Below are 12427 nucleotides of genomic sequence, written 5' to 3'. Positions count from 1 at the left end.
AGCCGACTTGTTCTTCTGCTGTTTAATCTGACTCATCTCCTTTGTAAACAGTAAGGTTATTGAGTTTTGTATTTTTTCCTATGCTGTAAATCCTTGTGACACCGGGAGCACAATGGACATTTAGACTGTGACTACTGAAGATCGCCCCAGGGTGGCATATTTAAAAAGCCCAAAAGTAACATTTATTGATATTATTATATTAATAGTGGTTGCTATTTTGTTCTGCTTTTGATTTCTAGACGTTTGGATGGAGGATTAGATAATGCAGAGAAAAATCTGGATGTCTCAGCCAGTACTCCTCAAGTGTGGTCTGTGGACCAGCCGCATTGGCATCACCTGGGAGCTCGTTAGAAAAGAAGAAAATCTCAGGCCCCACCCCAGACCCACTGAATCAGAATCTGCGTTTTAACATGATCCCCAGGGGATTCCCACCTATATTACAGTTTAAAAAGCACCTGGGTATCTAAGCAACACCCTTCTACACTTCTGTGGGTAATATTCATACCTCAGGCTTTATCACACCCCATCTGGTGTGGAAGTCTCTACCTGTGGCTTCTTCCCCTGCCAGGCTGGGAGCTCCTGGAAGGTAGGGGCCGAGCACTGTGTATGGCCCTGGATTTCTCATAGCATAAAGCACAATGACAGGAAGCAGGAGACCTGGGTTTCCATCCTGGATCTGCCATTTATGAGCTGTGTGTATTGTATCTTCTGTGAGAGGATTTTCAGTCCTTCCAAAGGACCCACCCCAAATCTGACCGCTGAAAACCTGGAGATGGTGGCAGGTTTCTGTACACAGTTTTATTTACAGGCTTCATCTACAGGAGGAGGCACTTGGGTAGAAGGAGGAAGGTGATAACCAATTCCGCCAGGGCACGTAAGAAACTTGGGCTGAAGTTACCCCAACAGCTACCCTAAGTGTGAACCAAGGCAGATGGAAACTCTATGAAGCAGGCACTAGTACCACTCCCATTTTTGATGGGTAAGGAAATGGCTCAGAGAGGTTAAGTGACTTGCCCAAGCTCCCAGGAGTTCACAAGCTCTTACGCGTTAGTTATTTTAGAAAACACGGTCCAGGAGCCTCAGCCTGGGGCTGCTGGAAGGCCAGGGACAGTCAGCGACTAAGACCCAGGACAGACCCACCAGACCTGCCCCCAAGGCTTTTCCAGAAGGTTCCAGATTTGCCTAAAATTCCTATCAGCTTAAAGCAAGCCAATTTCATCACGGGAGAAACACAACAAGGGCCCTTGTGCACTGCAGACTTCCTCTGTAGCTCGGGCCACAATAGAGCTGTGAGGAACGCATTGCCTGGGCCTGGATGGGTTCCAAGGCTCAGGACCTCCCAGGGGCCACCAAACTTGGGCACCACTGTACACTTCACTCAGAAACCCTCAGCTCAAGATGATGTGTCCCCTGCCTAGAGGGACCAGGTCTGGAGTCCTCAAAGGCCCCCAAACAAGCTAGGAACAGGGAATAGCAGAGAGTCTGGGAAGAGATGAGGAGTGGGGAAGAAATCTTTCTACACGATGTGGAAGTCATATCTGCCAAACCATGTGCCAACTGTTCTGCACGTGTGATTCATGGTGGGGTGGGTAAGATTTGAGTCGGTCTGGTAGTTTTCAACTCAGAAAAGGCCAAGAGGTTCAGATGTGAAGGAAGGGACTCAAAGCAAAGGTCTACCAGTCACTGTCAAAGATATGGCACCTCAGCTCTGAGGCTCTGAGTTTCTACAAGAGGTCTGTCAACACGGACTAAGCATTGTACCCCAATTAGCCTCCCCCTATTAGTCAATCACTATTAATAATTGATTATTAATTTGTAAAAGAATTCTCCCTCTGATCCCTAATGCCCCATTCAGAGTTAAGTACTTTTCTTCGTTTTAATTTTTATTTTTCTCCAGTTACGATGGCTTAGTGCTTTCTCTTTGTTCTTCCTCACCTTGTTCACTGAAATTCTGGCTGGTGGTTCTGTCAGCAGAACTACAAAACCAAAAAGGCAACAGTGTTTTAGAACTTTCTTTGCCGTGACTCAGGGAGGCTAGAGGCAGGTGGAGGGACATGAAAAGGAAGGTGGGGTCTGGAGCCACACAGACCAGAGTCCAGATCCCAGCTCTGCCATTATTAGCGGTGTGACCCCGAGCAAATCACTCATCTGCATAATGGGATCATAACGCCGATCAATGCAGAAAAGCATATCAAGTAATGAATGGAAATTCGATGGCGGACATGCAGTAGGCTCTCAGTTTATGGTCAGAAATAACACCGTGATTATTACTAATAGCTTGGTTAGACTTTAGGTCTCCCACATGGCAATGGACACTACCTGAAAATTTTGTCAGAAGCCATGTAGCTGCCACCTCTAGTGGGACCTGCCTCTCCAACTTCCAAATTCCAGTTTCTCTCCAGGAATCAGGAAGGAGGAGCTGGGTTTGGAGCTCTGCCCAATAGTAACACAATAGCTACAACTGATTGAGCACTTACTCTGGGCTAGGCGGCATTAACGTATATTAACTCATTTCATCCTCACAGCCACCCTGTGAGATAGGCACTGTCATAACTCTTCCATTTTCCCAGGTAAAGAAGCAATTCAGACAGGTTAAATGACTTGCTGAAGCTCCCATAATACTAATAGGTAAGAAACTCACAATAATAAGAATGGTGGTTTCTATGTACCAGGCACGTATGTGCTCAGGGCTTTTTTGTATGGCTGTACTGCTTGTTCACTGCACAAGAGAGCTTGGCCAAAGGGGCAGGTTGGGGCTGAAACTCAGCCCCTGCTCATTGCCAAGCTCTGTACCCTGGTGCAAGGCTGTGTCTACATGGAGGCAAGGACACTTCTTTCTAATTTGACAAAGATACCACATGAGCTATCAGAGGCCCTGTTAATTCTTTATGTGTATTACCTTCTCAATCCTCAAAACAGCTCTGTGGGCTAAGTATTCCTACCCTTATTTTATAGATGAGGAAATCCAAACCTAGAGAGTTCAGGTCACTTAGCAAAGTCACCTTGTAAGTCATAAAGCTAGGATTTGAGCATGATACCAAAGCCCATGCTCTAAACCAGCGGGCCATTATACTGGCCCCATCCCTAAGTGCACAATAAGTGAATAAAAGAAAAATACATAATTGTCTGACTTTTACCCTAAAATACATGGCAGTTCTTATGAGGCCCCATGGCTGTTGAGGCCCTACATAAAGTTGTAGAAAACTCAATCGACCAGGAATGTGGAGTACTGTCTTTCAGTGCTCAAAACTCTGTGACTTTATGCTTGTTAACCATGTCAGTAGCTCAATTTCCTCATCTGAAAATGAGAATAATACTATAAAGGAACATTTAGTTGTTGCAAAGGGTGTGTGCATATGTAATAATCGTCACATCAACCATGGGAGGAGAGTGACACGCTCAGGGTCACCCAGCAAGTAGGGCAGAGCAGAGACCTGAAACTAGGGCTCCTGACTCCCAGTCTCGTGCTCAGTCCTTGCTAAGTACCTTAGAATTTTAGGAGCACCTGCAGCCTGCCCAGTGGCCCAGACATTACACAGCACACATGCAAGTCAGATGGTACTGTAACCGTACATTAACCATGTGACCACACTCAGTTGTTTCAGAAGACGAGGCAGGAAGGAGCACTGTGAAGGGAGTCTTTGCTTGGCTCCCATGCCTGAAAACAAAACCGCTGCCTTTGCAGGGGCTGGGGCCCACCTGGGTTACAGCCTTGGGTAATGTAAGGCTTTTCCAGAGCTGCTTTAGGAGGGGAGGATGACCTGGGAGCATCTGGGGGCAACGCTGTCTCCTCATCCCTGGCTGTGACCAGGTTCAAAGGAAAGACCATCTGTGGAACCACTTTGCAGAGAGGCGTGGTCCAAACGCAGAGTGCTATTGTTTTTCCTCCCCTCTGTGGATCCCAGGAGGCTGATTCCATCTGTGTTCGAATGACAGACTTGCCCTTCCTGTGATAAAATGCGGGCTGCTGTCCCCACCCCAACTGGGTGCTTTCCAAAAAAAAACATGCACATACACATGTACAGTGTCCCCACCTCCCCAAAACAACCCACCACTATCTCCAGCTCTGCAGGCCTGCTCTGTGGAGGCTGGCAGGTTCCCCATGTATAAGGCCCCTTTTGGGCTGTGGGCATCCTACTCCTTATGTGGGCAGCATCTGTGGATGACAGGGAAGGAAGAAAGATACAGATACAGATAATACAGACCTTCCAGCGATTGCCACATTCATTGCATAAGACAAAGGTAGTCATGGGCTCATCAGCACTGCGTGTCTGCACCTGAGAGAAAAAGAGAACAGGGATCACTCATGAAGTCACTTTCCTGCTCTAGGACCTGCTATGGCTCCCACTGTCTGTAGAAGTAGATCCAAATCCCAGAGGCTGGCACCATTACTCCCACTCCACTTTGGCAATTCCCTTATCACTAAGAATTCCATTGTGTATTCATATGTTTTCCATCAGCGCACTTCCAGTATCTCCCTGGCTCAACCTGACGTTTGCACTCTCACTCTTTGTTGTTGATTCTTCCGAACTGATGTGTCTTCTCTTGCTTCAAGACTCATCTCCTACTGGAAAAATGAACACATCCTATTGGATGTACCTCTCTGATCAGAACTGAGTGAGCTGGAAGCAACCTTAGGGATCATCCAGTTTGTTGTTTATTTTACAGGTGGAAGAACTGAGACCCAGAGAGGAAAAGGGATTTGAAGATCATTGGGGATATTTAATATTGTTTTCTAGTTTCTCATCCCCTTAACCAGACCATTCAGGTGCAGAAACCAGGTTTCCCACAGCAAATCCCTGGTATTTCCAGATTTAACAATTGCTATTCTGATTTTCTGCAGCCAACCCTGGATGGCCATGACATGTAGCAAGTTGTTGCTTTGTGGACACTCAGCTATGAACATGTCAGCTGGAGTCTATGGAGTTGGGGGAAGTCCCCCTGCTAATGGGTGAGTCCAGCAGTGGGCCAGGAGGACACAGCCTAACACAGCCTTGTCACTGCAGAGCAATGACACCTGAGGAAGGATACCACTGGGGTCTCTCTGTGGAGAGAGAACTTTGCGAATGGGCATTTGACTTCTGGTGGGAGGCGATGCACAGGAGGCATGTCACTCCACAGGGAAACGTGCTTGGAAGGGAGCAGGAACTTGCACACACAGCTCTAGATTCCTGAACTAGAATTCTCCAAGAGACTCCTGAAGGGCAAAGCTCACTATTTCTGCTGTAGCCACAGATCCCCAAGGGCAAGGTGCTCTGATAAATCTTGCTTGAGAGCAGATGGGGGAATGAACAGAGTTCTAGAGTGACAAAGCACCCGTTAGAATCCAGGAATATTGGTGCCCCAAGGGCATAACACACACAACCCGGAAACAGCTTTTAAGTCTCGGAGAAGAGGCCTCCACAGCCTCCCACGGCTCCCCAGGCCAGGGCAGTGGTCTTCACCCTTACCTTACGACTCGGGGCTAGATCCCTTAGGCTTTACTACCAAGTTGGCTGTATTGCAGGCAGAAAGGTCTGGATCTGGGTTTATTAACATCTCTGCCACTGTCTTTGCCACTTTAGACAAAGCCGCAAAACTTGTCCCCGTCTGGACCTCGGCTTCCTTGTGTGTAAAGTGAGCGAGCAGAGTTTTATTGCTAAGTTCCCTTCCAACCAGTTGTGACTGTACAGTTGTTCTGTGCCCTGTGAGTCTGGTCCCTCTTATTCTTGCTTCAGGGCAGGCCAGAACACGCCGGCCAAGCGTCACAGACTCAGATCTGGGTGCTTCTGCATGCATCTTTTCTAGAAGCCACAGATGTATCATGTTGGTGTACCAAGACTTGCCCTTCTCTCTGCAGCCCAGGGTTTTAGCCCTTTCTCCCCGCTGGCTTGTCCCTAAGCTCCTCCTGGCCCCTGTCGCCTCCTCCCCCACTGGCCCCTGCCCCACCCCATACCTGGTTATAGGTGCAGTTTTTCTTCTTGCATTTGCTGCACTGGAAGAGGTCAGTGGTGGTGCCGCCTGTCTTGGCCATCTGGTGCTCACGGATGGCCTCTTGGGTCATGGCGTTCCTCAACTCCCTCAGCTCATCACTGGCCATTTCCTGGAGAGAAATGAGTCTGCCCTTCAGGGCCAGGGAGCCCCAGGAGCCCTGGCCCTGTCCCAGCTGGGAAAAGCCTTTATCAGAAGAGTCCCCATTCTGCCTTTGGGTGGAAGGTCAAACTCGGGTGCTCCAACTGGGCCAAGTACAGTAGGGCACATATAGGAGGGTACAAGGCAAACAGCTTCCCCCAGGATCAACACTCTTGTGTACATCTCCTCAGGTACTCTTGTGTACCTTCCTGCTTAATCTGACTTGATTACTGGCCACCTGATCTATGACGTTCCCCTTGTCCTTCCAGTCTGGACTTGACCCACTGCCTGTCTGAGCTGGGATCCCTGCCCGGCCAGGCCATTCTGCCTGGTGGGAACCTTGGTCTCGACTATTCATGACTTACTGCTGTTAACCCCACCCAAGCAGGACCTGAAGCTCCTGGGTTCACACAACTAACTGCTCACCTGTGATTGCATCATGGAATATCTTTTTCTATAAGTTCCTACAGAACAGAGCCTCCTGTCTCTCATCAGCTCACTGTAGGCACTTAGTGTCTGCATTATCCAGGTCCTCCCCTGGCCATTTGACTTGCCTTGAACGTCTTCCAGAAGAGAGCAGAGAGGGAGACACTCAAACTGGAGAGAGCTCTAGTTAGTGTTGGTTTGGGGGGAGGAAGATGGCTGAAGCTAATTTTTTTCCTTTTTAAGATTTTTTTGATGTGGACCATTTCTAAAGTCTTTAATGAATCTGTCACAACACTGCCTCCGCTTCTATGCTTTGGTTTTTCGGCCGAGAGGCATGGGGGATCCCAGCTCCCCAGCCAGGGATGGAACACACACCCCTTGCACTGGAAGGCAAAGTCCCAGCCACCGGACCGCTGGGGAAGTCCCGAAGCTAATGTTAAAAGAAGATTTGGGGAGTTCCCTGGTGGGCTACTGGTTAGGATTCAGTGCTTTCACTGCTGTGGCCTGGGTTCAATCCCCGGTCAGGGAACTAAGATCCCGCAAGCCATGAGGCACGGCCAAAAAAAAAAAAAAACAACGAAACTTTTTTTTTTTTTAAAGAGGATTTGGCACTGGCTAAACATTTTAATTATTGCCATCTAGCATGACCCCTTAAACTGTGGAGAACAGAGTTGGTACAAAGGTCAAACGCATTTAGTATGCTGACTGCTACATTATAACCACTTGGGTTTCTTGACAAAATGCAGATTCCTATGAATCCAAAACTCTAAGGGCAGGTCCAGGAATATGCATTTTCATTAGTGCCCCCAAGTTATCCTAGTACACACACGAATGTCCTACTGTGTCAAATTCAAGGACTAGGTCCTAACCAATGGCAGAGGTATATACAAAAACAAGTCAACCCCAGGCCATATAAGCAAAAAGTAGCTGACTTTAATGTTGGGGGACTTTCCAGAGCATAATACATTTATTCATTCAAAATGTATTGGATGTCAATTTCTTGAATGCCTTTCACTGCACTGGTGTGCTGGTAAACTGGCTTTGGCTGCAGTGGTGGCTAATTTGTAGCATTTACCGATTTCCATGGTGTAAACACTCCCACCATGGCCATTTTCAAGCTACTAATGTGATATAACTGAATGCAGAGTTGGGAAGAGCTACACATAATCATCTCTCTTGAGTTGGTAGGAGCTGGCTCCAGCCTACCACTGCCTCTAAGCCCTAAGGATTCAGACCTGATTTGGTTCCTGTCCCCAGGTAATGCTAATCTAGTAGAACAGCCAAACATTTAAGCAAGATTGCAAGATAGTGTAGGAGGTACTAAAGCAAAGGTATACAAAGTGTAGGGAAAGCCCATATGGGGGCAGGTAGGCTCATTAAAGAAGCTGACACCTTCACCAGTCTTGAAGATAAGCAGGACTTCCTGAGGGGGATGGCACAAGAGAATAATAGATGCCAGAGATCAGAGGACAAGAATAACATGTTTGGGGAAGGGTACTCAGTGTGGGTCAAGGTGAGGAGTGTGGGAGACATGGCTGTGGGTCAGACTGTGCCAGCTAAGAAATAAACAGGAAATCAACTATGCTTCAATTAAAAAAAAAAGAAAAGAAAAGAAATAGAGATCAGGAGAACTCTATCCACTTACCAATCCATTTACCTATCTCTTCCTGCCTCATTTAGGAGGCAGCATCAAAGACACACGGGGTCAGTACAGTAATATAGAAAATAAGATCGAAAATGAGGAAAATAAGTGTAGAGATGACACTGGATCTTCACGTCATGTACAATGTGAATTTGCTAAATGTTTGTTGAGTACTTATGACACACCAGGCACTGGCTTTGACTCTGGGAACAAAACCCCTCTCCTTGTGGGCTGCCAGTATGTCCACTCAACAGCTCTAACGGGTATCTCAGAATCTGCCCCATTCTTTGAATCATCTGGGTTTGAGAGAAAAAGAGAGGAGGAAGAATGAGGGAATCAGGTGGACCAGGAAAGAGACATAAAAAGGGAGTTAGGGAGACACAGGAGGCAGAGAGGGATGTCCACTCACTCACACAGGCATCAGCTGCCCCAGGCTTTGCCTGACAGGAGCCTCTGGCCTCTGAGCCACAGCACAGCAGGCAGCCCAACCCCAAGCTATTATTTTTCTTCTTTTTTTTTTTTTTTTTTGCGGTACGCGGGCCTTTCACTGTTGTGGCCTCTCCCGCTGCGGAGCACAGGCTCCGGACACGCAGGCTCAGTGGCCATGGCTCACGGGCCCAGCCGCTCCGCGGCACGTGGGATCCCCCCCAGACCGGGGCACGAACCCGTGCCCCCCGCATCGGCAGGCGGACTCCCAACCACTGTGCCACCAGGGAAGCCCCATCTTTTTAAAAATATTTATTTATTTGGCTGTGTCGGGTCTTTGTTGTGGTACACGGGATCTTCATTGCGGCACGTGAGATCATGCACTCGTTGTAGTGCATGGGCTTCTCTCTAGTTGTGGCGCATGGGCTTAGCTGCTCTGCAGCATGTGGAATCTTAGTTCCCTGACCAGGGATCGCACCTGCACCCCCTGCATTGGAAGGCGGATTCTTTACCACTGGACCACCAGGGAAGTCCCTGTTATTTTTCTTCCTGGAGCAAAAATGGTCCTATATTTCTTTCTTTCTTTTTTTTTTTTAAGAAATTTATTTATTTGGCTGCACCAAGTCTTAGCTGCGGCATGTGGGATCTTTTAGTTGCAGCACGCGGGATCTAGTTCCCTGACCAGGGATCGAACCTGGGCCCCCTGCATTGGGAGCACAGAGTCTTAACCACTGGACCACCAGGGAAGTCCGATCCTCTATTTCTTATAAAAGCTTCCTGCCTAGAGCAAAAGTTGACCCCAGGAAGGAGGGCTCCTGGGCCTCCGTTGCCTGGGTTGCGGGCAGGGGGCTCCTCAGCGGCTGGCATTGGCAGTCCCTGTGGAGGGCGTGATGCAGTCCTGGCTTGCTGCCTTTGGCCTGGTCAGCCTCTTCTTGGGCCTGTGTTGATCACCTGATTCTCTTGCCCTGTTCTAGTGAATAGTCCTTGGATGGGGCCAGACTTGGCCGGTTCCTTTGCTGAGACTTCTGGGGCCTGTCTTTGTCCTAATTCAGTCACCCAGCTCTGTTCTGGCCTCCAGCTTCTGGGAACTTGCTGGGTTTGGCTCACACCTGTGCCTACACCTTGCTCTTGGCTCTCCGGGGCCTGGTTTCCCAATGTTTCTCGAACTGCCTGTAAGACAGTCTCTTGATAGCATTCCCACGACACACACACAAAGAGAAGCAGAGGGACCCCAGAGCCACAGGGTGAGGGCCAGAGGGAAGGAAATGCAGGCTGGATTCCCATCAAAGTCACAGCTTCACCTCACAAGGAAGGATAATACTCTGTAAGCCAAGTTGCAATGTGTAACTCTGGGTATATGTTGTTATTTGCCTAAAAAGAGCATATATTTTCGATTAAGCCAGAAGATATCCCTGTCCACCTGTGCCAAGTTCCCCATTTTATCCTAAAGCCAGGGCTCTTTGTAAAATTTTGGGTATTTGAGGAAAGCAGCAAACCCTCTTCTCAGAAAAATGTACACGTACATATTACATAACACAGACACCACACACCTGCATACACCACACACTAACCACAGACACCACACACACATACGCTACATCACACAAACCACACATACACACACATCACGCACACCATAAACACACAGAGGCACACTCTTGACAATAGTTTCAGAGGGTTCCCAGACACCCCAAGGCACACCCGGACTCCAGGACGTCGGTGCATTTCCCCTCCCCTTCTCTGGGCCGCTTGGATTTAGTAGCGCTTTAGCAGTGCCATTGCCACGTGCTTGCGGGGAATCCCCTGAGTTAGCTCTGGCAGCGAAGAGCCACTCATACCTGAGGGTGTACAAAGGTCTTTCCAAGACAGAGACTCTGAAATAAACAGATCTGGGATCAAATCCTCATCATCACTTATGAGCTGAGGGTGGCCTCAGTTTTCTCATCCACAAAATGGGGATAATATTTCCTCTTTGATAGCACTGTGATGAAATGGCCAGTGAATGGGCCTAACATATACTAATTCCTGGGAGGGCTTTACTTGCCTTAACCTTCTAAACACTTCACATGTGTTAACTCATTCAATCCTTCATGGGATAGCTGTTATTACTTCCACTTTATGGATGAGAAAACTGAGACACAAAGGGGTTAACTGGCTGGTCTAAGATCACACAGCTAAGTGGCACAGGCAGAAGTCAAACCCGGGCAGTTCGGCCCAGGCCCCGAGCTTCTAACCACTGCACATACTTCCTCAAACAGGCTTGTTCCCTTTACCTTCCCTTACTGACCTCTTCAAACTGGGTCAATCCTTCCCTCCTGTAAGTTCCCGTGGTGGCTCTGTCATGGCAGCCACCACCTCTGTATCATATGTATTTGTATACATGTCTGTCCCTGCACCTTGGGCTGTGCTCCATGGAGTCAGGGACTCCGATTCTGGCTTTGGCCCAGAGCTGAGTAATGGGATATAGGACTGAACGAGGCAGAAGAGGGAGGCAGATCACAAGGCAGGGAGGAGAGGGTGCTCCGGGGCCAGACAGCTTGACTCCTGGCATCGACCTTTTCTAGCTGTGTGCACGGGCAGGTCACTTAAGTCCTCTGAGCCTCAGTATCCTCACCTATAAGATGGAGATGATAAACATTTCTGTCTCGGTTGGTGCGAAGCTAGAACTGGCCAACACACCGAAGCGATTAGCACAGCGCTGAAGACATGGTAGCTGTGTTCACTGTCCTGATGGTCCAGGGGCCCTGAGGGATGGGGAGTCTTAGATGGTCCGGCTAGGGAAGCCCCTGGTTCATCACTGAGTTACAAGCCACTGCCTCTCAGACTTGGGCAAGGCTGGAGGGGCCCGGCCCCTTGTCCCACCACACAGAGGTCCCGGCCCCGACTCACCTCTGCCGTCATCTTGGCAATGAGCCCAGAGGAGATGGCCCCGCTGAGCACGTTCCGCCTCAGGCCGGGGTTCCTGGGATCCTTGAGGTTGCTGATGCGGCTGCGCACGCGGTTCCGGTACTTCATATCTGTGCTCTTGAGCTCCTGGTAGATATGTGACACAGTCAAGGGCCGGCCAGCCACTTGCAGAGGAGCACAGAAGGACGGGGAGCCTGCCCTGAAGGCCGAGGAGCTGCAAGGCCACCTCTTCCTTTCCTTGGACTTTTACAAGTGGTCAGGCACCTTTGTGGCCTCTGACTCCCCAAGTAGGGGATCTCACTTGGGCATTTGGGGTCAGCTGCATATCAAGGAAAGGAAATAGCCTCCAAGGTGCTACATATTAGAGCATAGACCAACATATTAGAGCATAGACCCACCTGCCTGCCCCTCCTCCCTTTTCTCTGGGAATACCTATCGTGGAACCCACTTTGGGAATTGCTGGTCAGAGTTACTTTGCTCATTAATAGATGAAGAAGATGAGGCTTAGAAAGGGTGCAGGCCCTTGCTCAAGGTCACAGGGCACATTCCCAGCAGAGCCAAGGCTGGAAGCCAGACCCCCTCCTAACCGTAATGCTCTCTCCACTCACCCCGCAGGAAGTTGCCCCTGGCCACTGACCACAGTGAGTTATCTGTCCAGACACTGCATCCCAGACAGGCCTCCCCACCCCCTTCTCCATCCTCTGGAGGACCTCAGGGAACAAAGCCACATTTTCTTGGTCTCCTAAGCTAAGAAGAATCAGGAAGATGAAGACTTTGCTGGGAAAAACCATATACAAGAAAGAGAACGTGGGGAATGTGGGAAAATGGACACAGTTGGCTTTTTCGAAGTGGCGGGCGGGAAGGTGGTATTATTTATGTTTTCCTTGATTGTTGTTTGCACAATACAACTATGAA

At 49.0% G+C, this 12427-nt stretch overlaps 1 protein-coding gene, 1 long non-coding RNA gene and 1 other non-coding gene across 3 annotated transcripts in view; 1 reads left to right on the top strand and 2 right to left on the bottom strand.

Annotated features, from left to right (window-relative positions):
* Positions 1–779: 779 nt before the first annotated feature.
* The window catches only part of TCEA3 (transcription elongation factor A3), a 36355-nt gene continuing 24707 nt past the window's right edge, over positions 780–12427 (bottom strand). Inside the window, exons 8-11 of the mRNA XM_049696819.1 lie at positions 11495–11650; positions 5936–6082; positions 4206–4277; positions 780–1976 (exon numbers count right to left, since the gene is read on the bottom strand). Coding sequence (XP_049552776.1) covers positions 1968–1976; positions 4206–4277; positions 5936–6082; positions 11495–11650 — 384 coding nt within the window. The 3' untranslated portion in view covers positions 780–1967. The remainder of the gene's footprint in view (positions 1977–4205; positions 4278–5935; positions 6083–11494; positions 11651–12427) is intronic.
* On the top strand, positions 3765–12200 carry LOC125960989 (uncharacterized). Its single transcript, XR_007471257.1, has 2 exons — positions 3765–4951; positions 12128–12200. It is a non-coding gene; the product is annotated as an uncharacterized LOC125960989 (long non-coding RNA).
* Positions 9279–9351, bottom strand: TRNAG-CCC (transfer RNA glycine (anticodon CCC)). The gene has a single exon. It is a non-coding gene; the product is annotated as a tRNA-Gly (tRNA).

This window comes from Orcinus orca, chromosome 1 (assembly GCF_937001465.1).
Source record: "Orcinus orca chromosome 1, mOrcOrc1.1, whole genome shotgun sequence".
Classification (NCBI taxonomy): domain Eukaryota; kingdom Metazoa; phylum Chordata; class Mammalia; order Artiodactyla; family Delphinidae; genus Orcinus; species Orcinus orca.
The sequence above is the reverse complement of the archived record's forward strand: the minus strand, read 5'-3'. Positions and strand labels throughout refer to the sequence as shown.